The 26,245-nt window shown below is 53.0% G+C and overlaps 1 protein-coding gene across 2 annotated transcripts in view; it reads right to left on the bottom strand.

Moving 5' to 3' along the window:
* Nucleotides 1-1,661: 1,661 nt before the first annotated feature.
* Nucleotides 1,662-26,245, bottom strand: part of SLCO2A1 (solute carrier organic anion transporter family member 2A1) — an 81,245-nt gene continuing 56,661 nt past the window's right edge. Inside the window, exons 4-15 of one of the 2 annotated variants that reach the window (XR_007128608.1) lie at nucleotides 21,904-22,131; nucleotides 20,903-21,001; nucleotides 18,706-18,842; nucleotides 16,870-16,948; nucleotides 16,164-16,328; nucleotides 14,930-15,119; nucleotides 12,731-12,896; nucleotides 10,242-10,405; nucleotides 6,671-6,735; nucleotides 3,781-3,904; nucleotides 2,909-3,616; nucleotides 1,662-2,829 (exon numbers count right to left, since the gene is read on the bottom strand). Coding sequence is in view for 1 of the 2 variants with exons in the window: in XM_047736671.1 (XP_047592627.1) it covers nucleotides 3,496-3,616; nucleotides 3,781-3,904; nucleotides 6,671-6,735; nucleotides 10,242-10,405; nucleotides 12,731-12,896; nucleotides 14,930-15,119; nucleotides 16,164-16,328; nucleotides 16,870-16,948; nucleotides 18,706-18,842; nucleotides 20,903-21,001; nucleotides 21,904-22,131 (1,538 nt within the window). In the remaining variant the exon portion in view is untranslated. Of the gene's footprint in view, nucleotides 3,617-3,780; nucleotides 3,905-6,670; nucleotides 6,736-10,241; nucleotides 10,406-12,730; nucleotides 12,897-14,929; nucleotides 15,120-16,163; nucleotides 16,329-16,869; nucleotides 16,949-18,705; nucleotides 18,843-20,902; nucleotides 21,002-21,903; nucleotides 22,132-26,245 lie in introns of both variants that reach the window. The other variant, XM_047736671.1, reaches the window with a different exon arrangement.

Raw genomic sequence — 26,245 nt, 5'->3', positions numbered from 1 at the left:
CATGGTGCTATGGGGCAAAACCGGCCCTGTGGGATGAGCACGGTAATGTTCTTGCTACTTGAATGGAAGGTGGGGGTGAAGGACGTTGTACCTGGTCCTCCCCGCCTCCCTTCCCCCTTTCATAGCCCTCAACAGATTCCTCCACCTCCCTCCATGGGCCAGTGAATTTCAGTGGGAATAGAGGGGCCTCCCCCTATTTCAGAATCTCTCAGTAGGGAGGCTGGGGCTGCCTCTGAGTCTGGAGGAGAAAGAGCTGGCAGCGTGATTTAAGTCCAGACCCAGCTAGGTGTCATTTGGGTAAAGTAGGCCACAATGATTTCCCCAATTTCAGGTTCCTTATCTTCGAATGGGGCCTTCGGACCAGTGTGGCCTCCCTCATGGGGCTATGATGAGGATCACCCCCAGAGGGCCTGAGACCCAAGGATAAATCGTGAAGATATGATATTTGATTTTCACTGCATCTCCCCCCTCCTGTGCTAAGAAATTCCAGGAAGGATGAGGTACAAAGTTCCTACAGACCCTTTCTTCCCTGGCTTTTTTTGTTCAGCCCTTGAGGTGCTGGATTATGCTGGCAGAGGGAGTGGAGCCAAGAGGTGGGCTTCCTGGGGCTGGGCAGGGGGAGGGCCTAGGCCTGTATCTAGCCTCTGCATGGTTTCCAGGCTAGGGGGGAAGCAGGGCAGGTCGGGAACCTCAGCCTGGGAAGGGACCAAGGACCCATACTGGCAGGACCCAAGGGACTGTGGATGTCTTTGGGGACCAGACCATTGAGGAGGGTCGATGCTAACCTTCCAGCCAGCTGGCTGGATGACAGCTAGAAACCAAACCTAACTGATTCAGAGAATAATTGTGCCACTGTCTGTGCACACTCAAGCTGGGAGAGTAAGACTCCCACTCTCAGTACGTGGTACGCACTTAACACAGCACAGTGAGCTCTGTTCTTCATGCCCACTGGCTCCTGGTTGCAGCAGCCCAGGGAATCTGATTAACAGGCACCCCTCCCCTGTCAGGGGCCTACAGAGTCTGAATTCTCAGCGGCCCAAGCACTGGTGGGGGTCACCAAGGTTCTGCTGCACTCAAGACCCACCACCCAGGTGTAGCGACTCCCCACGTTGGCCTCACAGGAGGGGCCTGGGACAGGAGCCACTCCCATAGACCCAGGGTCTGGCTGGAGGGGTTGGGAAACTGGGTTTTAACCACATCCTCTGTGAGTGTCCAGCCCTCCAGGAAGTTTGCTCAGCCTTAAGTGTTTGCTCTAGAAGTGAAATGAAGGTGGCCCCATTATAGTCTCTGCTGGCCGTCAGGGGAAAAGCTTTGCTGTGGGGAGGGGTAGGATGGCTGTGACCAAGGGACCAGTGACAATTAGGATATGAATGCTGATCTGTCTCATGGACTGAGCTATTGTTGCTCCACTCCATCTGCAGATATGAACTCAAGGCACCGTGGGCCTTTGATGGTAGTCTGCAGAACTTCACTGAAGGACCAGCAAGCACCTGCTGCTGGCTTTGAACCAGGCTGATGGGGGGGGAGTCATGCTACCTCCGATCCCCATGGCCAGGCGCCCCTGTGGTTGTGGCATGGGCACCTCCTCCGGCCAGAAAGTGCAGGTTCTATTGGCTTTCTGACGGATACAGATGACATTACAAATTCACAACCAAGTTATATCAATAGCAAAATTATAATATATTAATAGCAACATCATAATAGAATAAAGCCTTGGGAGGGCAACCAGTCTTCCAGAATCTGCAAGTTGGCATTCATTGTTCATGAGCTTGGCTGAAGGCAGTACCTCCAGAATTTGGTTACATCACAGAGAGGAGGACCAGGACGACTAGCAGGGAACCATTTTCCAAGCGGAACCATCTTAAAATGCTGTCACTGTCCCCGGAGGTTGCATGGAGCCTCCCTTCCTGAGTGAGATCTTTGGAAATAAGGCCACGTGTAGCAGTGTGACTTTCACAAAGACTTCAGTCTCATAGCAGTTTGGCCACTGGCATCCAAGTTTGGCTTACCACCACAGGAGTCTTTTCCAGAGACGGCTTCTGGTAGGGTTCTGGAGGGTTCTTCCAAGAAGAGTGACACTCAAGAGGGCCATGGATGGCAATAACCAGTTCCAGCTGCTCCAGAGGATGCGGTGAGCCAGGTCTCTCTCTGGCAAAGGGCCCTCTGGTGGGACACAGATGGTCAAGATCCTATTGACAGTCTCTGGGTTTGTGCTGGGTCTCCCCTGCTGCTGCCCACCGAGCACACTCTGGGAGAAGGCCCCGTGTGGATGGAGGGAGGGAAGGGGAGCTCCTAGGAAGGCCCAGCGGAAAGCCATGTTTGGCACTACCTTGCACAAAGCTGGTCTGCAATAAATATAATACTTGTTGATGAAAGGCCTCCGTTGTGGACATCTGATTCTGAACCATCACCACACAGCAGTGGGGTTGCTCGACCCCGGGCCCTGGAGGGGCAGTGAGGAGAGGCTGAGAACACATTGACGAACACAGGCGTGTCTGGAGCCAGAGAAGCCGACCACCCTGGCTTCTGTTTCACGGACTCACCATCCAGCTCGGTAGACCTTGACACACACCCCCGCCCCAAGCTTCACTGCCTGCTCTGCTGACATCTCGGACTGCCTGTCTGTACTCTTTGGCACACAGGGTGAGGTCCAGCAGGGAAGCCCATGAGCGGCCACCTCATCTGCTCCCAGGGAAACTGGGTCTTCCCCGTCACTCTGAGTTGAGCAGTCTCGTCCTCACAGAGAGGGTGGGGGAGGCTGGGCTACTGACCACTTCACAGCCCTCCTTGGGTCTTCACCATGGTGTGGCTTTCTTAGCACAGAAGAAGCTAGTTAAGAGGAACAGCATGTGGATGACCCACCCTCGGGGTATCTTGGTCTCTGCTCTGGTACCCGAGTGTGTGGTACCTGAGAGGGAATCAGCTGGCCATATTCCCCAACATGGCAGCTTCCAAAATGGCCTTTTGGGGAAGGAAGCAAAGATCTGAGGGGAAGGAGGCCAGTCCCTCCTGGGTTCTGTGCTGATGCTGAACCAAGACACAAAGTGGGTTACAGCCAAGCCCCTCCCTCCCCTAGCCTGCCTCTGGCTGTTAACCATAACCTAGCCCTCTCCCTTTCGCTCTGGGGAGATAATGCTTTGCTCTCTCCACTTAGGAAACCAAGCCTTCCCCACAACACTGGGGTGCGGGGCAGGGGCTGCATCCTTGCTGGGAGATCCAGCACCGAGGAGATCCTGGGCACAGGGCTGCCTCCCAAGGAGCTGAGAAGGCCTGGCCCTCCAGTCCAGTGCCCATCCAGCCCAGGTACACAATGGACCTGAGGAATCCTGCCATGGGAGAGGGGTGGAGGGGAGGCAGAGAGGGCAAATGGTGACTGGGGTTTTCTCTTATTTAAAAAAAACGGAAACAATATGTTAACATTAGTAAATACAGACAGTTGTGGAGGGGCAGGGTCCACTTTCTGGAGCAGGCAGTGGCTGGGCCAAGGGTCAAGGGTCAGATGAGGCCCGCAGCCTTCTCCTGCACGTTGTACTCCTTGTTCTTCTTCACCCGCCAGCTGATGAACAAGAGCAGCAGCACACCCAGTGCCTTGTAGCCCACCTGCAGGCCCAGGTACCTGGGGGGCAGGAGGAGATGAACCGGTGAGGCGGGGCGGCGGCTCCGCTGCCCATGTCCCAGGGTCAGGGCCATCAGGAAGGGCAGCTGCCCAGGGACTATGCTGTCACCACTCAGGGAGGGATCCATTACCACCCGGGCCATGGGGGCATGCGGGGCCCTCACCTGTCTCGGAGAGCATCGTTGTCATAGTACGCACAGGCCCCACGCCTCCCTGAGCACTGAGAGCTCCACCGGATGCACGAGTGGTCGATGGTGAGACCGTAGAGGGCTGGAGAGGGCAGCCAGGCTGGTGTCCATGGGAAGAGAGTTCAGAAAGCCCAGGTTACATAGAGCTGTAGGTGGAGGTTCCTGGCAGGGTGGGGGGCAGTCCTTGCCCCCAGTACCCCTGCATGGTTCCCATGAATGAGAGTGGCTCTGCCCCACCCCTGGGAACTGCAGTGCCTTTGCACAGCCAAACAGCTTTCTGGGAAGCCTGAATTTCTCTTTCCCTAGAGGCTTAGGAGAGAAAAGAGACCTGAGCCATCCTTTCAGGGCAGTGAGTCACAGAAGTCACCTAGCTGCCAGCTCAGACCGACAACACGGTTCTCACACTGGATTGGCCTCGGAGAGATGTTGACTTCCACAGTGTGGCAGGGATCTCTGGAGGGCAATGACTCCTCATGTCCTGACAGGGCCTGGAGGTGGGTGGGTGCCCTCGTTCTAAGGAGGAGGAAGGTGGGCATGGCTAGCTCACACTCTCAGAACCAAGAGGGTCGGGGCTGGACTTTGAACCCTTGTTTCCTCGAAGCCCATGCTCTTCCAGGACACCAGGCTGCCTGCTGCCTTAGACAATGCTCCCGGAAGACCCCGGACACCCTGGCTGCTCAAGAGTCTCTCCCCCAGCCCCCTGAATTTCCCCACAGTTGAATGGTGAGACCCGATCTAGCAGAGGCTCTAGAGGCCTTCCTGCTGTTAAGTATTCAGAATGACCCCTGTATTGTTAGCTACAGATCTAGGCAGTCACTGGACTAGGGAGGAATTTGTCCAGGATCCACATCCTGAACCACTGTGCTCAGAACAGGCTGGCCAACCCTGTGGAAGATCCTGAGAGAAGCTGCTTCAGGAGGAAAGAAAGAGGAGATCTGCCTGTGGCTCCACCCATAAGTGGGAACGTTTGAGAACCAGCCTCTCTACTCAGACCCTGCTCACTTCAGAGTCTCCGGATAAGCAGGGCATGGAAACTGGCCATGGGGATTGTCCACCAACATAGTAAATAATAGTAGTAAAGTAATAGTAATAATATAATATAATAAAATAATAGTAATAAAGTAATAGTAATAAAAAATTCCTACGTAGTAAACGAAGTCCAGAAACATTACTGGCCAAGTCCTGGTGGGTAATTTTAAACTTGCTGGGTTTTATCCATGGGAAATCCTGCCTTCTACCCCAGAGTGTGATTGCGTTCTTGGGTGATGAATGGAAGGCCTCCAGCCTGGATTTTCTTTTATTTATTTATTTATTTATTTATTTATTTATTTGACAGAGAGAGATCACAAGTAGACGGAGAGGAAGGCAGAGAGAGAGAGAGGGAAGCAGGCTTCTTGCTGAGCAGAGAGCCCGATGTGGGACTCGATCCCAGGACCCTGAGATCATGACCTGAGCCGAAGGCAGCGGCTTAACCCACTGAGCCACCCAGGCGCCCCCAGCCTGGATTTTCTAACTGTGATCCCATATTGAGTTGTCTGAGCTCAAGGGACAAAAAAAGGTGGCAGGTGCCATGAGTGGTGGGACAGTGGTTGTTTCCCAGGTGGCTGGGAGAAGCTCTTTCAGGGCCCATCCGGGCCACTGGCTGCGCTGGGTGCAACGCAGGGCTTCCTTCCCAGCACAGGTCTCAGAGCGAGTTACACATGAGTGCTGTTTGGTAAGAAGGAGCTGTGATGATGGCCATACCTCAGCCACCAGGACATGGCAGAGCCCGCTGCCCTGTGTCCTCCACGCTGGTAATACAGGCCCGAGCAACAGGCTCTGAAGTAGCGGTGCTGGCATGAAGGCAGCCAGGAGCCCGAGGCTGAGAAATCCCGTGGAAAAGACTAGTTTAATCATCATCTGCGTGCCCCACCCAACCTCCGTGGGAGATGGCCCTGCAAAGGTTCTGGCTCAGCAGGCCCCAGGAGGGACATCACCAACACAGCCCAGAACCATCAGGGAAGCTGCTGGAGGGCCAAGTGCAGCCTGGCTCCCAGATCAGGCATGGCGGGCTCTGCAGGGAGGGATTTCAGCACTGGAGTCCAGCCAGGACCCTCTAACAGTGACTGAAGTCCTTCCCGGGCAGCTGCCATGCTCCCCCCTGCTGTGTGCACCCACCGGATCCTGAATCAATGCTCTGTTCCACGTAGTCCTTTACTTGGCTTACCAGGCCCTGCAAGGGTCTGCATGCCATGGCCTGGATGGGACTGCGAAGGCATGGTCCAGCCTGAGCCTCTGAGAGAGGGTGGGCGAGGGGCACACATGAACCACCCCCCCAGCCTCGCCGCCAGGGAGAGGGCCAGGTGTTCCCAGCTCCCTCAGGCAGGGCTCTGTTTCACGTGGTCTCTGGGCTGCTTGAGTGTAGGCTGGGTTTGCCGGCAGAGGGCCCCATACTGGGAAACACTTGCTGAATAGAGGCAGGAGGAGTGAGTTCTGTAAAGTGGGAGGGAAGCCAGGGCCGGGCTCAACTGCTGTTCTGGCTGGGACAGGAATGCAGAGGTTTGTTCCGACAGCCAGTTCTTGGAAAAAGATGAAAAAAATACCTGCGTTCAATTCTTTATTAGGTATCCTCAGCTGTGTCCACTTTTCACTTTTCTTACATAGTTTTGTTTGGAATTAATGCCATAGATGGAATCTTTCCTAACCTCAAGTAACAGGGAAACCGCCCATATAGGGTCTTGGCCTTTGCTGACGCGTTGATGATGCACTGCCTCTGCCTTACAGCAGAGATGAGACAGGGTTTCCCCCGCGCCTGCCCCTGGCAGCCCCGCCCTCCCATGCCCTGGAGCTCCTCCTCAGGAAGGAAGGGGGCATCTCAGACACTTACCCAGCAGGCGCATCAGCAAGAACTGTACCCCGATGGCAAATGACTTTTCGTCCTGGTTCACCACACTGAAAAGGAAAATAGGAAGAGTCAGGAGCCAGAGGACTCAGGGATGTGCCTTGGCTCAGTCAGGGGCAGCCTGCCACAGAGCCAGCCAGAACCTCCCCTCAAATGGCCCGACAGCCACCTGGCTGGTTGGGTTCACCCCGGCTGAGTGCTCCTGTTGTCGGAATTGGTGGTTCTCAAAGCGTGGTTGCTGTGCCAGTAGCATGAGCCCCCTGGGAACTCGTTAGGAATGCAGATTCTCGGGCCCTACCTTAGACCTAAGAATCATGTCCCCTGGGGTGGTGCCCAGCCATCTGTGCTTTAGGAAGCCCTTCAGGAGATTCTTTTTTTTTTTTTTTTTAAAGATTTTATTTATTTATTTGACAGAGAGAGATCACAAGTAGATGGAGAGGCAGGCAGAGAGAGAGAGAGAGGGAAGCAGGCTCCCTGCTGAGCAAAGAGCCCGATGCGGGACTCGATCCCAGGACCCTGAGATCATGACCTGAGCCGAAGGCAGCGGCTTAACCCACTGAGCCACCCAGGCGCCCCCCTTTAGGAGATTCTGTTGCACAATCAAATTTGAGAGCCTCTGGTCTTGTGGCTTTTAGGGTTGCCCCTGCCCCCTTCAAGAGGCAGAGGGCAGAAGAGGCTGGGAATGGAGAGAAGGATGGGAAAGGGTGTGTTCACAGCAGCAGGTCTGAACAACTCCTGTGAAGTGTGAATAGCAATAAAGACAGCCCTGATGAAAGTGTAATTAAGGCTCCTGGGCCCTAGGCTTCTGTGTGCAACTGAAAAAATCCTTTACCTAGGGCCAGCTTTGTGGGCGTGTGGCCTGTGCTGCCTCCCAGGGCCCTGTCCTCAGAAAGGCCCCAGGCTGGATTTAATGTTCTGCTGTGGCTGTATTGAAATTCTTAATAATTTTGGAACCAGGAGCCTCTCATTTTCAATTTGCACTGGGTCCTGCAAATGAAAGAGCTGGTCTTGTCCCTACCCTTCTTCCCTCAAGAGAGGACAAGTGTTCAGCTGAGGAAGGAGATTCAAAGAGAGACAGGGAAGCTATCTGGCGGTGGTATTGCCAGGCCCTGCCATCCCAGCTGGGCAGGGGGCAGAGAGAGAAACCCCATCCACAAGGTGGGGAGCCAGGAGGTGGCCTGCAGAGGCACCAGGCTTCTCGTGCTCTGAACACCCACACTCCTGGGGGATGGGTGCCATGGGGGAAGGGTTTTTGGGGCGGAAGGGACATCAAGGAAGGGAACTCAGAAGTAATGTCCAGGTCTCTGCACACATTTTGTTCTGGCCCCACACTCCTGCTAGCAACATGGAAAAGGGCCCTCTTCCAGGTCCTCTGAAGGATGGCCCAGTGAAACAAATACTCATGGGCTTGAGGCACCCATTTGGGACCCCCCCACCCGTGAAAGGTGCCTCAAATCTCAATCTAGTGGATACTCCCTTTATGCCCACAGTTTCCTCCAGTGGCCCAAGTTCCATAATAGTCGTGGTCATTGTCCCTGAGCAGACTCCCCTAGATTCTGGACTGAACGTGGCTTGGGTACCCCAGTTTGGCTTCTGATGAACGGCTTGAGCCCCTTCCGGTGTTTGCCCTCATCGGCTGTGAACTAACTCTGGCATTTGGCCTGCTGTCTCCTTCCAAATTTCTCCCAGCCTGTATTTCCACACCTGGTTAGGGGCCAGGGTACAAATAACACTTGGGTTACCTACAAGGTCCTCTTTAAGCCTCACCTTCTTCACACTAAATAGCATCCATTCTCTCATCTTTCCCAGTGTGATCTATCTTTAAACCATTTTGGGATCCTGGGGCCTCTTCCATTTTGCTCCAGCCCCTGATCAGACTTAGAAGAGAGAGGTTTTCTAGGAAAGCCCATCCTGTGGTTGAAAGGATGCTCTTTCTCCACAGCTTCCCTAGCCCTGGGGCTTGATGGAGCCCTCTGGGAGGCTGACTGACAGGGACTGCCCCTTACCTGCTGCTCAGGAACTTCCCTGTGAAATGTCCTTATCCTGTTCCCTCTCCTCGTCATGGCCACCCATGATATTTCTTGGGGTTACAGGGTCCATCATGGCCCATCTGGCCCAGGTGTAAGAAGTAACTCCACTCAAGGTCTTGGATGAAAGCACTGGCACTTGGAATGCACAGGGTGGGGAGGGACAGAAAGAGGGTGCTGATGGTGTCAGGAAGGGCAACATGCTGGGGCTCTGAGCAGCCCCACCCGTTCCCGTGGAATGTGCTAAGAACACAAAATTCTGACTACTATTTTCCTGGGCCACTTCTCAGGCGTGTGGTTGCAGTAAGCCACCCGGAGGCATGGGGTGAACCCTTACGTTAGACCAAGAGCAGGCTTGGTCTATGTAGGTGGTGGCTTTCCCAAGCTCAGTGTTCCTTACCATGACAGGAGCTCACTGTGTGGGAAGCATACACCTGGGTCCTCCAGGTCACCCCGTGGGATGTGGGGCACAAGGATGAATGATGCAAGGTTCCTGCCCTTTGCATGCACCTGTGAGTAATAGACCTTTGTCTTGGAACCAGGAGTCTCCTATCTCCTGCCTGCATTCTTGAAATAGTAACAAGAACAGGAGCTTGGTAGTTTGCAAGCTAACTTGTCAACAGGGTAAAATCCCAGGCCCTGACAGATGGCTGCTTCTGTTCTTCATCTCCTAGCCTTTTGGGAAAAATAGGCCATTGGCACCTAGCTAGCTGTTAATAATTCTTAGAATTTGGTTAACAGTGATAATTAACCAATACATAGAGTACCTTATATTTACAAAGCAATTTATCAGATAATCCTGACACCAGTCCCTTGTGGTCAATATCACGAACCTCTTTTCATAAATGAGGAAACTGAGACTCAGTGAGGTCAGCAACATCCCAGGACATCCAACCAGTGCACGGCTGAGCTGGGTCTTTGACCCTAGCACTAGACATCCAGGTCCTGTGTTTTTCCCTCTCTGCTCTCAAGGAGGGTGAGGACAGAAAAAAGGCAGGCAAGGGTGGGTTAGGTGAACTTGGTTGAATTGTTGTTTTCTCTTTGGCAGAGGGTGAGGTGAAGGAAGGGTCAATTCCCTCTCAAAAGCGCAGAGGCATTCCACCGCCACGCCACCGTAATGGGACACCTCTGCTCTCCCCTCCCACCTTGGCCAGCCTCTCCCTTCTGACCTGAGAACTTGGTCCTGGCTCCTAGCACACTGGGCTTTTCTTATTTTCATCCTTTCTCAAAGCCCTCATTCTGTCTCTGGAACTTTCCACATTTTTTTTTTGTTTGTTTCATCTTGATTTTGTGCATCTACCTGAATTCTCTTCCTTCCTCTCAGTTCTCTCAGGATTTAAACATAAGTGAATCTTCAGGTATGTCCACAGTATGGAGCCAGGCAGCCTGGCTTCCTCGAGGCCCAGCCCTTTGTGGCTCTGCCCTCCTGGGGATGGGGTCTCTGTTGGTATCAGGAAAGGAGGAGAGACAGAATCCAGCAGGCAGGGCAGGCAGGGCAGGCAGTGCGGGGGAAGGAGAGGCGCACTCACCGCAGAACCATCATGTAGAGTGGGTTGTGAGAGATGCAGGCTATGAGGGCCACGAAGGAGATGAGGAAGATGACTGGGAGCAGGAAGTGGGCACAGGGGATGGGGCACGATCCCGTTTTGGCTGAAGCAGACGCCCCGGTCACACAGCTGCAGTTCAGATACGTCTTGGAAAGGAGAGGGAGGGGGAGATCTGCAGTCATCATTGCATAGCCACACACTTCAAAGGCCGGCAGAGAGTCCCCTGGGTCTGGGGAGCTGGGCGATGATGCATGTGGAGGCGGGAGAGCAGACCTGGTGAGGTTTCTGAGGTGCCCCAAGGATTCCACCTTTGACCGCTGTTTGGGCCATCAAAACTGTCTTCATGGAAATCGGTCATGGAGCATGGGCGGGGCCCCTCCCCAGTTCCACCCCTACCAGGACAGGCAGGATCCCATGGCCAGGCAGGGCCTACCCAGCAGGGGACTGGGGTGGGGAGGGGAGGGGAGGGCTCTCTCCTGCTGCCCTGTGCCCAGCCACTGTGATTTTATGGGTGCTTGTTTTTGCTGTCTGTGTGCTTCTTACAGGGAAAGCAAGAACGGTACAAATAGGAGACATCAGTGGGAACCCAGCAGAATCCACTAAGCTCTCCATCAGTCAGGCCTTTGCCAGAGCTTCCTGCCTGAGAGGAGCTCCTGGCCATGAAGGACTATAGGGAAAGAGTCCCTGGCTCTGGTCTGTTCATATGGTTCATACGGTTCAGCACTCTTATACAACTGGCTTTGGGGGCCACTGCCCACGTCAGGTGGTGTTTGCCTTTCTTCTCACAGCATCTGATGGACTAGCTTGTGACCACTTCAATGTCCCAGCAGTTACAAGGCTAGGACTGGAATTAACCAGCTAGCAGGCTTCCTTCTGGCAGATGGCAGAAACTATGCACCCTCTTTATTTTGGCTGCTGGGAAGCTCAGAAATAAGTCATATACAATACAGCTGTTATTTCTCTCAGTCTGCGTTTTTTTTAACATACTTTTTTCTGTTTATAATCTACTGTCTTTTCTTGAGAATGGATTTGTGCTGTTTTTGGAAACCTGTCAAGATAACTTCTGGAAGTAGATGAGTCAGACGTAAGTAAATAAGGATTAGAAAACCACAGAAGCCACCACAGACTCCTCTGACTAGAAGACAATGGAGAGACCATCTTGTTTGCCCTCTTTGTCCTCCCTCTGCCCATGAAAGTGGCTGTGAGAACAGCCCTGCCCAGTCCTCTTGGAGGAGGATGCTAAAGTGGCGGCCAGCCTTGTCCATGGCCTCCACACGGGCTTAAGGGAATGAGGCACGTTCTTCTCCTTAGGGCATTTCTAGCAGAACTGCACAGACTTCCCACTGCTCTCAGGAAAAGGCACATCCAGCTCCTAGGCCCAGCCTGCCCAGCCTTGGCCTGGGTGTGGCATGGCTCTCAGCGCCAACCCTGGTCTTCTCAGCTTTCTCCTGTGCCCGGCTCTGTCATGTCCTTGCGCCCTGCACTTGCCATTCCTTTACCTGCAAGGCTTCACTTCCAGGCCTTCCTAGGGTTTTCTTCTTCAGGTTGTTCAGTTCTAATGTGTCACCTCCTCAGGGAGGCCTCCAGCAACTAGAGAGGCTAGTCATTAAGTCTCTCTGCAGCATGGGTTACATTCTAAGATTACCTTGTACATTTATTTGCTAGAATGAAAACTCGACGAGAGTGGGGACCTTGTCTGATGGGTTCACCACTGAGACCTCACACCTGTGGTTGTGCTGGCTGGTCACTAAGTATTTGTTGAATAACTGAATATGTGTCTTGACTTGATTTGCTTCTGGCTGACCCTAGAAGCCAGGAGCCTTAGCCCTTGGAGGGCTGGTAGAACCTCACCTCGTGGACCCAGTGAACGTGGGCTGTACAAGTCCAGTCTGGTGGCCAGGAGTTCCATGACCTTGAACAGACGTGCCCCAGACTGAGGCAGGGTCCTGGGTTCTAGTCTCACATCTGCCCCCAAGTAGCTACATGACCTCAGACCAGTTGTAAGGCTATATACACGTAAGGGCTGAGAGTTTCGACCAAATGCCCTAGATCGCGCTTCCAGGTTCTGATCATAGAAAACCCCCTGCTCTCAATTCCTCTGGGCCTGTTCTTATGGCTTCGCACACAGTCAGGATGCAGGATCCAGCACTGCCCCTTAGGATCCGTCAGGATGAGACTCAAAGGCGTCAGCTGAAGGAGTGCTTTGGCTCATTTCTGCTCTGAGCATTGTTGGGCCTCAGGAATGTGAATTTTTTTGAACATTGGCCAATCTTTAATTGACTTTGGGCTGTAGGCATCTGGTCATGACCTTAGGGAAGGGGAGGTGGAGAGAGGGCGGGTGTGGCGCAGAGGCCATGAGGCTGGGAACGAGTGTGGCTTGGGTGGCATTCTGCCCATCCTGGTGCCGAGGAGCAGTCTGCGAGGGCCTGCGCTGAGCACAGAGACCCCTGTGGGGCCTTTCCTGCCCTTACCAGCTGCTTGGAGGTCACGGAGCTGATGTTGATGCCAGTGCAGCCGGCGTGGCACGGTGAGAGGTACTCAACTCCGTTGTCTCCGCACACTGGGTGGAAGACGGAATCTGGGCACGAGCAGTGCCTGTAGCAGGAGGGAAACTGCAGATGTATAGAACTTGATGTCCTGCCAGCAAAACAGGAAATGGGGAATCAAACAAAGCAAGACCAAAAGAAAAACCTCCCCACACCAGCCCAGTGTGAGTTCCCTGCCTGGTTACTGTGCCTGTGTGTCTCTGTTTATCTCGGACCAGCGCCACCCTGGGATCTGAATTATGCCTATTGGAGCCAATGGTGAATTGACGGCTTGGTCAGTGCTCACGGCATCACCGACTGCTGCCAGGAGGACGTGGTCAGCAAACCCCACACCGCAGAGGGGCATTAAGACAACCAACCAACCAACCAACCAACCAGAACTCCAGTGAAAGAGATGGCAGATGCTACATCAAAGTCACAGGCAATACTTCCCTTCACTCCTCCTCCACCCGGGCTTGGAGTGAGGGAAGACTGGGGCCCCTGGTCCCTGCATTCCCCCTGCACTACAATCCAGGGGGTTTCACCGGCTGATCTCACCATTCCCACCATTCTTCCTCATCTGACATTCATGATTATTCTCGGGGCGGGGGGTTGGGATAGGCTGACAAATCACAGATCAGGGCTCTGCTGAAAGAATTACACTGCTGATGGTTAACATTAATGGGGTATCTCTTATGTGCCAGGCACAGTGCCCAAGACTTTTCATGCTGCCATCATGGCAATTCGACAATTAATCATATTCCTTTCATGATGAGAATACTGAAGACTAGAAAAGTAACTTTCACCAGCTACAAAGCACTGTGCTAGAACTCACCCCAGTCTGAGGACAAAGCCCTGTGCTAAAAACTCCCCACAGGGTTGGGGGCATGCCTGGGTGGCTCAGTCAGTTAGGCATCTGACTCGTGATTTCAGCTCAGGTCATGATCTCAGGGTCTTGGGATCCAGCCCTGAGTTGGGCTCTGTGCTCACAAAGAGATTCCTTCTCCATCTCCTTCCCCCTTCCCCCTGCTTGCTCTCCCTCAAATAAATAAATGAAATCTTTAAAAAAATTTTTTTTAATCTTTAAAAAAAGACTTCATTTATTTATTTGAGAGAGAGAGCAGAAACAGGGGGAGGGGTGAAGGGAGAAGCAGGCTTCCCACTGAGCAGGGAGACCAATGCGGGGCTTGATCCCAGGACCCTGGGATCATGGCCTGAGCTGAAGGCAGATGCTTCACTGGCTGAGCCACCCAGGCACCCCTAAATAAATAAATCTTTGAAAAAATAAAAGGCTCCTAGTGAGAACCACCTGAAGGCTCAAAGTCTTCTCAGCTTCTCTCAATCCATAGTCAGCTTGCAGAACAATACAAACTGGGTGGGGGTTTTTCCTGAGCAATCCTCCCTTCCCTCATACCCCTCCTCTCCTTCACCCACCAAAGACAAAAGAGGGTATCTCAAAGAAAAAGAGAAAACACGAGCACTGAAAGGTAGTTTCTCCAAGTGTTGCAATCTCATTAGGCAAGACCTAAAAGAAGAGGTGGTTGGAAGGGGCACCCAGGAGAAAGTACACGCTGCTTGCTCAGCACCCTCCCGTCACGGGCCCCTAAAGCTCTTGCTGAACATGAAGCCAGACTTCAAACTTGGGGCCAGGTTGCTTTATGCCGTCTGACAGGTATACTTTACCTGCCCTCTTCCTCACCTGCCCTAATCTTTGGTTTCTGCCATTGCTTTCATTGTTCTTTCCCAGATCTTTTCAAGTCCCCTTCTCTCATCTTTCTTCAGCAGCTCAAGAAGACTTTGTAATTGTAGCCGGCACAGAGCGGATGCTAAACATAGCTTATTTCCTGGTTCCTGAGGCTTATGGCCCTACAGATTTCACCCTGAAACCAAACTAATTAGTTTTTGGTGCTCCTTAAAAAAACAGAGCCCTGATCCCAATGGCTTGTGGCCCACTAGAACCCTCTCATTTCTTCCTATAACTGAGCATATGATTCAAGACCTCATTTTCTACATTGCCACATAAACGGTTAGATCAAAGAGTGAAAAGGAGAGCAGAGAGTGGAAGAAGCAGGAAGGAAGACAATGGCAGCCAGATCCAGGCTCTGGCCTCACAAAGGGGATCTTCTCACCTCTCGTTCCCATTACCTGGGGGGATAGACACCCTCTACAGTGGGGGTGGAACATCCCATGAAGAAGAGCGGGGCACAGAGGACCATGGAGATGGTGATGATGGTGGCAGCCACTCGGGGAATGGTTTGCAGAGAGAAAACAAAACGCTTCATGAGGATTCCTCCAAACAGCATTCCCAGCGCTGCAGCAGGAAGGTTCACAGCACCTACAGAAAAAGAGAAGCTGTCTGGGTGCACAGGACTGGGAGTGGGGGCAGGATCAAGACACTGGGCTGAACTATGGACAAGGGCCATGGCTCCTTGAAGGAACATTTGATACATTCAATTGCAATGGTACTAGCTAACATTAAATGAGCGCTTACTGTTTGCCAGGCACATCTAGCACATTGCCCTGCTTATGCAAAGAATAAAGAAACAAGTGAGTCCTTGCAGCCAGAGGGAGGTGGGTTGACGGTGCATTTATTAAGCACCTTTCATTACCTGGCCCCTCATTGTATTCTCACTGTGACCACATGGGTCACACGGTGGTGCCCCTGTCTAATGTGCTAGCTGGGAACTGAAGGCTAAAGGGATGAGGTCACGGCCAAGGCCTTGACCACCTTGCCACATCCACATGGCCAGGCTCACCTGTAGACTGGGCTCAGTAGTTCACTTTGGTGCTTAGTGGGACCACATCAGTACTTCTCAACCTCAGCTGCACAAAACACCAGTGCTGGGCCCCACCCCAGAGACTCTGCTTTCAGGGACTGAGCATGGAGCCTGGCTGTCTGCATTTTTTAAAAGTTGTCCAGGGGATCCCAAAGTGCAGCCAGGGTGGAGAATCACCGGGCCGCATATTCCTTACCCAGGTGAACGTATTCAGTTCCTTGGTGAAGAAGGAAAAAAAAAAAAAAACGCAAGGCATTTTGCCTAACCTCAAATTCTAGCTTCTCTCTTTCCTCTGTTGCCCCTGATGATGTCAGGGCCTTTGGGAGGCTGTCAGACTTCCAGTCCCTCTGATGGGGAGGAAGGCAGACCCTAGCCTCCACCCATCCCTGCCTGGAATGATGGGGGCCCCAGAGATCTGCCAAGAACATTCTAGATCACTAACCAGGAAAAATGTCCTTAAAATTCTTTCCTCTGGCTCTTGTCTATGTCCGGTCTGACCTCGCCCCTCCCTGGATGAGTGGAGGAGGGTCCAGCTGCTCCCGGAAGCAGGGCCCAGGCAGGGTCCCCCAGTTCCTGTAGCATCCCCACCCTCCAGGACTCACCAATGAGGAAGTTGGCATAGGCCGCGGAGGCACCATACTGCTTCTCTAGGAACTTGTTGAGGAATGTGGAGAGGCCTGCGATGACCGAGGAGAAGGTGCACTGGGCCAGGACCACCAGCATGAAGAGTGGGTTCATCAGCAGCCTCAGGAAGATACGGGGGAAGCCTGCAAACAGACACTGTCAGGGCCGGGCCCTCATGGCAGTCATCACAGGGCTACCTTGGGACTAGTCACTGTCCTTCCTCCTCCTCTAGGCAGCCCTCCTGTCTTCCTCAGGGCAGATCTAAGGCACCAAGATGTTCAGTGGCCGGGGGCACGCAGCTGCCCAACTCCCACTCCACATGCTCACGGGCCAAGGAAAGTGAGGGTGTGCCTAGAAGATACCAGGCAAAGCCTGGCTAGAAATAGAGCTAATGCCAGGAAACTCCTCCCTACATGATAGCCACCTCTGTGTGAAAGGAGAGGAGAGAACACTGGGGCCGGGGCCGGGAGGTGGGGCCGACTCTGCTTACATCTGAGTCTCTTGGAACCTGCACAGAAGCAGGCACCAGGACCCCTGGCAGAACCCCTCCTGAGAGATGGGACCACCTGCTCTTACTGCCACTTACCACACACCACATCACATGAGCTGGGGCACCCCCTGACCCTCAGCTCAAGCCAGCAGTCCCCCACCCCGCCCCAGTGCTTTGTGGGGTCCACTGGTTACGTTTAATGAAATCCATCAGGGAACTTCTTGGCTTGGCATCGTCCATCTTCCTTGCTTCATCCACTATGGCAGGAGACCTCTGTGGGCAGTGAAGGGGGAGAATGTTAAGGCCCAGGTTCCCTGTAGTGACCCTTCCCTGTGCCCTTGCCCCTTCTGGGCAAGGCAGCACTGAGACAGGCAGCACTGAGCATCCCCAGGTGTGTGGGAGGGTGCGCAGAGAATGCTCTCTCCAAGCAAATGCCACCTGCATGTCCATGGGCCCTGTGCTATGGCTGCCAGCCAGGACACGTCCATGCCAAAGCCTCCGGAGACTCCTCTGGGCATGTTATTCGTGTCTAACTTTCCCTTGCCTGATGCCAAAAGGTGTCCGATCAGATCTCACCCCTTGTCTGTCTGTCATGGCTACACCTCTTCCCCATCCTCAGATTCCAGGGGCCGTAGGCTTCTGGGATACACTGGTCTAGAAGGACCTCTGTTTCCAGCTCTTTCTTACTGTCACCTCTATAGAGTCTCTGCTTCCTTCTGGGCCCAAAGCTGAGTCCTGCTCAAGGCTCCATCCTGGACCCTGGCCCACACTTTCTACCCATACCACCTCAGTGAGCTTGCCTATCTTTTGTGAACTCATCAGCAGCAGCTTTGAACACCTACCCACGGTGTGCAAGGCTCCCGAGCTCTGACGCCATTAGAGCTCCCTGGGGGAACCCACCACCAGGGCATGGGAGTCCCCGCGCACTGAGTGCTTACTCCACGCTGAGCGCCGCGCCCAGCCTTCCACACATACCAGCTCTCCTCACAGCCTCCGCTGAGACAGGTGCTCTATCTCCAGTATGTTAGAGGAAACTTAGAAACAAGGGAACTTGCCCAAGATCACTTAGCATCTGGACCCAGATGCAGGTGTGCCTGACCCCCAAACCACCACGATGCACTGACAACCTCTGAAATTCTTTCCCAAGCCAAGCAGAGGCCCTCCCACCCCTGCCCCTCTTCCCACTGCTCCGCCTAGATCTCACACACCTCACTGCCAAATGTTGAGCTCTGGCTCTGGCTCAAAACCTTGGTGCTAACTTCGGCCCCCTTCTCCTCCAATCTGCCCACTGCTGAGTCCTCAGCACCCTCTCCAAGAACATCGCCCCTGCCCTTGCCTTGGCTGCCCGGCAACCCCCGCTCTGGTGCTCAGCCCCATCCCACATGTTTACACCGGCCTCTTCAGATGGCCAGCCTTCCCTCCTTCCTGACTCCCCAACCTCAACCCAGCTGCCATGGTGTCGCATGGTCACCCAGTCACTGCAGCACCCCCGAACCTTATGGGATCATACCCTATGCCTAACATCAAGGCCCCGCTGAGACTTCTTATCTCTATTTTCCCCTCTCATCCTTTTCTGACTTCCTTCCCAGCAGACAGGGCTGGTAGACACACCGAAGGTCCCTCTGCTCACAGTTGGCTTGCTCTCAGCCCACCCTCACACTCTTCAGCTCCAAGGGTCTCCTTCCGAGTCAGTCCTGTGGGTTCACACATGATGGGCCAACTGTGCCAAGTCATATATTCAGCTTTTCCTGACTCTTAACTATGAACTTGTTGTTTCCCAAACTGCGTTCCCTGGAACCCCCCAGATGCCTGAGATGCTGATGCGGTAAGGGGAGGCTGGTGAGAGACCATCTCTTGGAAATTGACCAGCACTCTTAATTCTCCAAGCCTCTGAGGAGTCCTACACCTTATAACTTCTCTAGATTTCACCCAGAACTTGCTTCACTTGCGGAAGCTTCTCAGTTCATTTTTTCCCACACCTCCCTTTCTTGAACTCTAATAGGCAGAGTCATGGGCTCTCAGAACCTTACCTCTCCTTCCCTGAGCATTGTTCGAGGAAAGAAAAAAAAGGGGAAAGAGGTGAGAACCAAGGAGCCTGAGGAGATGAGCAGGCCCAGCCACCAGGCTCCAATCCACCGGGGGTCTCCGGGGCTCAGGTTAATGGCAGCTGGAAAGACAGCAAAAGGAACAAGTGATTTCTGGATGAATGTGGGATCTCATTTTGCTGGAAAGAGGGCCTCTGATCAGGAGGACTTTCTTCCCATGATGCAGAAGAGGTAAGACATGAGCTAGAGTCTGATTCAAGACAACATTCCCTCTCTAGGCCAGCTGGTCTGCAGAGCATGACAGCCAGAATCAGAGAATCCCCAGGCTGAAGGAATCAGAAACTTGAACTCACTTTATTTTATTCCCAACCCTTGGTAGGAATAATAGTGAAGGCGGCTCCATCCACCCACCTCCAACCAGTCAGAAAACTGAGGATCAGAGATGTTAGCTTTGCCCTGGTCCAAGGTCAAGGCTGGTAAGTATGATCTCCTTGGTTAATTTTAAATCCATGTCTCCCTGGTGTCCAAACCTGCACTCTTAACCACTGAATGCTACTGCCTCCCAATTTTATTGATCCCTAAGAAAGGAAGCCCCATAGTCCTTTGGAGCCTGAGGGAACAACCGTCATCAGATTGGGTTGCTGAGCCTCCAAAGGAGATACTTCCAGCAACGTCTCCCACCTGCAGCTGCAAGTCTGCCATTGTGTCTCTCTGTAAAGAAACTATGTAGGCGTGGAGGGAGGGAGATGGTAGCAGAATGGCCCTTAGCCAAACAATGCCAGGCATCACTGGGCACTCTCCCTGGTACTGGGAGCTCAGCTTCGAGTCTCTTTGGGCAACTAAGAGGCAGGAATCAAGTGCCAGTGAAAGTGCCACTGAAAGGGCAAAGATGGCTTGACCCTGAGGCAGAAAGCTCCCGCCGGCTTTTCCTTGTCATGTGAAGTAAAGGCAGGGGACACCTCAAGGAAGACATCGTGGTCTGACGGCCCCCAGGAGCAGCAGTTTTGGACTCCGGCAGCATGATGGCTCTAACGCCTGTCCAAATTCTTTGTGTGATGGGAAAGCTCCAATCTGCGTGCCAGGAACTGGTGGGAGTATCATTCCTGCAAGTCTGGCTCAGACCTGCCTTCTAGCCACATCTTCCGGCTGGTGGGAGGGAGCTTTCTCTATTACCCTCACACTACACGCAGGTTCCCTCTCTTGGCCTTGTCCAAGTATTCTTCTCCATCTGGAAGGCAGAAATCCTCCCCCACCCCCCGCCCCGATGGGGCTCAATGCAGCTGTCAGCGGCCTGGGACGCCCTCCCTGAACACCTCAGGCAGGAGCCCTGTCTCCTGCCTTGGAGCTTCCAAAGCACTTCACCTGCCCCTCTGTGAGGCTGGCTCTCCCTGCCCTCTGAGAGGCGGGCTGGCATCAGAGCTTACAAAGGCCATGAGCTCTTGTAGGATTCCCTGGGGGGCTGCCTCCGTGAGGAGTTACCTGGCCTATAGAGCCTATGGCCTCCTCATTCTAAGATACACAGTGATTTCGTCCATACCATTTTGTGAAGTATAAGAGCTCATTCCTGTAAACCTCTTCATATAGATCAGGCATGTTCTAATCCTGACAACAATTCTATTGTACTATCATTAGGCCCATTTTACAGATGAGGAAACTGAGGCACAGAAAGATGTAGAAACTTGCTCATGATCACTCAGCTGGTGAGAGGCAGAAGAAGGATTAGACACAGCCCATTTACTGCCAGTGCCCATGGAGTCCCACATGATACGAATCATATTCCATGTCTGTATTTTATGTAGTGCCTCTTTTTTTTATCCTCAAAAGAGCTCTTATTAAATCTTTTTTTTTTAAATAATCAAACACCATCTTAGAATCCAAGGACTATAAAACTATTTTTAATACCACCACCAAAATAGGCAGCTATGGTGGCAACCGCTGAGGCCCTGCCCCAAGTCTCAAGGTTTCCTGCTCCAGACTTCCCAAGGACAGACAGGGACCTGTGCAAGAGGCAGCACGAGGCCCGGTCCCGGCTGTCTGAGGCTCGGCAGGGGTGACTGAGTGAGGGCAGGAGGAGGCCCAAGCATGTGGATTTAAAGCTTCATTTTCTGCCCTGCCTGGCTGGGGCCTGGGGAGGTTGTTTCATGGAACCAGCAGTAGACTGGGCATCCTTGCCCACACTCACCTGTGTCCACTCTGCCGTAGTCCACGAAGATCTGTAGCATGACGGAGCCCAGCAGGTACCCGAAAGCCGGTCCGAATACAGAGATGGCAAATAAAATGGCTGGAGGGAAGATTAGGAAAAGGAGGCTGAGGGAGCTTGAGGGAGTGGGTCAGCCCCAGGTTCGCCCCCTAGCTGAGGGATTCCTGAGCTGTCACCCTGTCTGTCCTCTGGCCCTCACAAGTCCACACCCAGGGCATTTCCCATAGACAAGACCAGGATCACTCAAGATCCTGAGATGTGCAGAACCAAAGCTGCTTCTCTTGCAGCCAGCTGCCAGAGAGACCCACTCGCCAGGAGGGAAAGCCTCCCCAGCATTTAGTGATTCCTGCTGGGCATGCTGGTGGCCAAAACTCCCCGCAAATACAATGCTGGGGGCCCTGGCAGCAGCTGTGGGGCTACTGAGCCAGTGCATGTGCTCTGTCTGGTATGAGGCGTGGGCCTCGAGAATGCTCAGCGAGGTTTGTTCTAAGGGAAGGATGGCAGCAATAGATGATCATTTGTTATCTGCCTTGTTTGTCCTTCCTTGAGGCCATCTGGTCCCTAAGTGGATGGTTTGGGAAGAAGCAAGTACCCCAGCCTGTGCCTAGAGGATTGGACAGCAGCAGTTCCAGGAGCTGGTAAAGGAGCTCCCCGGTGCCCGGTGTGGGGCTACGGGGTTACATACATTGCATATTTAATGCCACGGCTGCCCAGGGCACAGATACTATTAGCCCTGTTTTGCAGGTGAGGACCCTGGGGCCCTGGGGGCCAGCCACCTGCCCAGGATCACAAAGTTGATAGGTAACAGAGCTGGCCTTGCAACCAGATCTGTCTGCACCACCCCCCCCCCCAAAACCTCGGCACTCCTCTGCTGTGTTGTGGGGCAACGAGGGTCTGACCTTGATTCAGCCCCTTAGGGCCTCACCAAGTGCCACTTCGAGAATGGGCCCCCTCCCTGAGGCTTCCCCAAGCCTGTGACTCACAGATGTACAGGGGTGAGTTGTTGGGCTCAGAGAAATCGTCCACATAGGAGATTCCGAACGGCTGAATGGGCACCGTCCCAATGCCTGCCAGCAGCTGGGCCACCACCATGAGACCCCACATGCTGCTGGTCTCCTTCCGGGAGTCCTGGGTGGTGCTATGGCACTTGCTGGGGGGCTGGTCCTTCCAGTGCTTCTGACAGAGCTCGGCTTGGAAGTGGCTGCTGTTCCCTGCAATGAGAGGGCGTGCTAGTCACCACTTGGTCTTCTGGTTCCACCAGCAGGCTTCCAAACCTGCCTTTCCTCTCAGGCCTTTGGGAAGTGACTGTAGACACAGAGGTCAGAGTGTGGCCTTCCTGTTCTGGGAGCAGCCCTTCTTGGGTGGGAGAGGAATCTTCCGCCCATGGCTATCCATTCTGTCCATGGCTGTCCTCTATGGGTACAGGTGGGGAGCTGAGCATGGAGGCTGAAACCGTCATTCCCGGAGGAAAGGGTCACTCAGTTGAAAAAGGGGGATCCAGGATCAAAACCCAGGCTTGCTGGCCTGAAGCGCCCTGTGCTCAGCCTCAGGCTTGGGGTTCCCAGGGTGTGGCTCTCTTTAGCAGGACAAAGGCCATTCTGTCTCACAGAAGACAGTGTCGGCCCCACCTGGGATGCACAGGAGGTGCACCTGAGACCTCCTGTGTCAGGACCCTTGGAGCCTGACTCTTGGATAAGCCTGGCATTTAATGTCCTTACGGAAAGTGGGCAGCAACCAAGGATCCTACAACTTGGGGAGTTGGAAAGGACTTGAGACCGTCTAGTTCAAGCCCTCCTATTACAAACAGGGAGATGAGGCTGCACCCACAGGAGCCAAGCTGCACCCTGAGACTCTTCTGTGAGGCTCCCAGAGATTCCCATCATGCCGGGAGCACCATGCGGTTTGTGGCTGTGGGCACCAGGCCTGGCTGTACTGTCACTTCCATGCGGCTGTTTTTAACTTGGCCCATATTAGCCAATCAGCACTGTCACCTCTCCAAGGCTTCGTGAGCTCTCGAGGGCTCCCTTGCATAAAATCCCTTTTTCTCTTACCTTGTCCAAGCCAATGGACACCACTGACATCCCTGATCTTGCTCTATTTTTCTTTTCACACTAACAAAATCCCCTTTAATTCTCATTTGGGATGCTCCCAGAGAGGGTATAAGCCCTGATCTATTGGGCCTCAAAGCCCCACAGAAAGGAAATTCAAAGGCTGCAGACTGGATCTGCCCCTCTTGCTCCACTCTGCCCCAGGTTGCCCTGGATGGTGGGGTGGGCGGGCCTGCCCTCCTCATCCCCCAGGATGAGGGGATTCTCTCTGTCCCCCAGGCATGCACGCTCTGTCCAGCCTGGCCCGACCCTTACTCCTTCTACACTGGTGTTTGTTTCATAGGACACATTTGAAAACTGCTGGGGCATACGGGGCTCTCCCATTGAACGGGAGGCCTGTCCCAGGAACAGCAAGGAAGGGCAAGATGTCTTCTTGTCAGGGTCATCCAGACTGGGGGAAAGTTTGAATGCTGAGACCTGGAAAAATTCCTGAGCCAGGGGTGCCTGGGTGGCTCAGTGGTTAAAGCCTCTGCCTTTGGCTCGGGTCATGATCTCAGGGTCCTGGGATCGAGTCCCGCGTCGGGCTCTCTGCTCAGCAGGGAGCCTGCCTCCTCCTCCTCTCTCTCTCTGCCTGCCTCTCTGCCTACTTGTGATCTGTCTGTCAAATAAATAAATAAATCTTTTAAAAAACAAAAATTCCTGGGACGCCTGGGTGGCTCAGTTGGTTAAGCAGCTGCCTTCGGCTCAGGTCATGATCCCAGCGTCCTGGGATCGAGTCCCACATCGGGCTCCTTGCTTGGCGGGGAGCCTGCTTCTCCCTCTGCCTCTGCCTGCCATTCTGTCCACCTGTGCTCGCTCTCTCTCCCTCTCTCTCTGACAAATAAATTAAAAAAAAAAAAATCTTAAAAAACAAAAATTCCTGAGCCAAATTTCATCTATCCTCAGTTGGTCAGTCATTTGGGAATAGTGACCGTGGGCAGGCACTCTGCTGGGGTGGGGGACAAGGAGGTGACCGAGACAGGCACAGGTACTGCCTTTATAAACACCTCGGCCCACTCGCTACACAGCTCACTAAAGAAGCAACCACAGTGTCGCCTGGTCCAATCCAAACCACATCGAGATACTCTCTCACGCCCATCAGGATGGTCATTATCAACAACAACAACAACAACAACAACAAATAGGAAACATCAAGGGTTGTTCATATAAGATGGGGGAAAAGTTAGAGCCCTTGTACATCGCTGGAAGGAATGCAAAATGGTGCGGCCACTATGGAAAACAGTACAGCAGTTCCCCCCCAAAACTTTAAATACAACTACCATATGATTCAGCATTTATACCTCTGGGTATATACCCAGAAGAATTTAAAGCAGGACTTAACAGATACTTGTACACCAGTGCTCATAGCAGGGTTATTCACAAGAGCCAAAAAGGTGGAAACAATCCAACGTCCATCAACAAATGAATGGATAAACAAAATGTGATAGATACATATAATAGAATACTATTGAGCCTTAAAAAGGAAGGAAATTCTGACACGCTCCGTACAAAATGGAAGAACCCTGAAGACACTATGCTAACTGAAATAAGCCAGACATAAAAGTACAAACATCGCAGATTCTACTCACACAAAGAAACGCAAATAGGCAAATTCCTAGAGACAGAAAGTAGATTGGTGGTTATCAGGGGCTGGGCGGGCGGGGGAATGGGGAGTTAGTGGTACAGTTTCAGTTGGGAAAGATGAAAAGTTCTGGAGATAGGTGGTGTTGATGGTTGTACAATAGTGTACAAGTGGTTGTACAATAGTGTGAATGTGTTAATGTCATTGAACTCTACACTTCAAAAGAGTTAGAATGGCAAATGTTATGTTATATATACATATATATTACCACAATAAATAATGATGTAGCCTGCTCCACACTGAGTCGGCAGAGGACAGGGAGTAGGTGGGAGAAGCGCAAACCCAGTGTCACTGGGAGAGGGTGTAGGACAAGATTCCTGGAGAAAGTGGCCCTGAGCTAAGAAGAAGCAATGGGAGTAGATGAAGATCAGCTTCAGGAGGACTGGGGAACAGCAATGTGGAGGGGCTCAGAGATGTGGGTGACACGCTCCATGCACAAAATGCAGCTCGGTACGAGCTGCCCTCAAGTAGAAGCGAGTGAGTCACGGCCGCTCCTGGACGGCTTGTGGGTGCTGGGAAAGGGCACGGACTGTGTCAAGAAGGGTCAAGGGTCTGTGTGTCACAGAAGGGTCAAGATCCTGATGGGAGCGGTGCAACGAACACATTGGAGGCATTAGACCCGTTTACAAGGCCCATATGTAGGGAGTGGAATTGACCCCAAAAAGAGCTATTTTGGTGGGAAAATAGGTGAGGCCGTGCATTGCATGCAGGACAGCGAGGGCTGGCCGGCTCTGCAGATGTGCAGACCGGATGCACAGCCCAGAGGCGTGCGTGTGAGACAAGGCCAGGCTGGCTGCGGGAGCGTGTAACAAATGAAGGCCTGGAAAATAAGTGTTTTCTTTTAAGAGTTCTAGTCCACGATCTCTCTGATTCTTACTATTTTACTATACGCACACTTATGAGAACACTGTTGCCGGCTTGAAGGGCAACATTATTTTCTGTGGGACATGTATGGTCACTGAAGATCATAAAAATGTCGACTGGCTTATTCAGCCTTTGCATGGCACAATGCAGCGTATGCCAGCACCACAGAAATCCTCAGGAAATTCCATCTGATGAAACGTCCAGGAGGCAAAACCTTCTGGGGGTCGTGGGCTGTCATTATCTTTTAGAATGTCACACTCCGTGTCAGGAACTGCCTTTATTAAAACGTGTACTTTAAAATATAGGCCATTGGCCCCAACTCCCAAGTGTGTGGAGTTCCTCTTTGGCTCTTCCACATTCTGAATTGATTCATGATCTCCTAATCAACTGTCTTTTCCTTATGCCAGCCCTGAATGGGGCCATGTCCACCCTGGCCCAGTCCGTGACTCATGCAAAATTCACCTGCAGAAGAGCAGGCTTCGTTCCCCAGGAGCGCTGCCCACAGGGAAGCTGCAGCTGGCTGTCCTGGGGGCAGGGAGCCCCAGAGCCAGGAAGAGCAGAGGGCGGTGGTGGCTAGGACCTGCCGCTCCCTGCCTTGATGTGAGCACAGGTGTTTATACCAGATATAGGCACAGTGTGGGCTTCCCAAGAACTCATGCCTGGGACTCTGGCAGTGGGGGGCTACGGCCGGCTTCCTCTGGTGAGAGTGGAGTTGTCTAGAATTTAGACCCT

The sequence above is a fragment of the Lutra lutra genome, chromosome 1 (assembly GCF_902655055.1).
Source record: "Lutra lutra chromosome 1, mLutLut1.2, whole genome shotgun sequence".
In the NCBI taxonomy this organism is placed as follows: domain Eukaryota; kingdom Metazoa; phylum Chordata; class Mammalia; order Carnivora; family Mustelidae; genus Lutra; species Lutra lutra.
The sequence above is the reverse complement of the archived record's forward strand: the minus strand, read 5'-3'. Positions and strand labels throughout refer to the sequence as shown.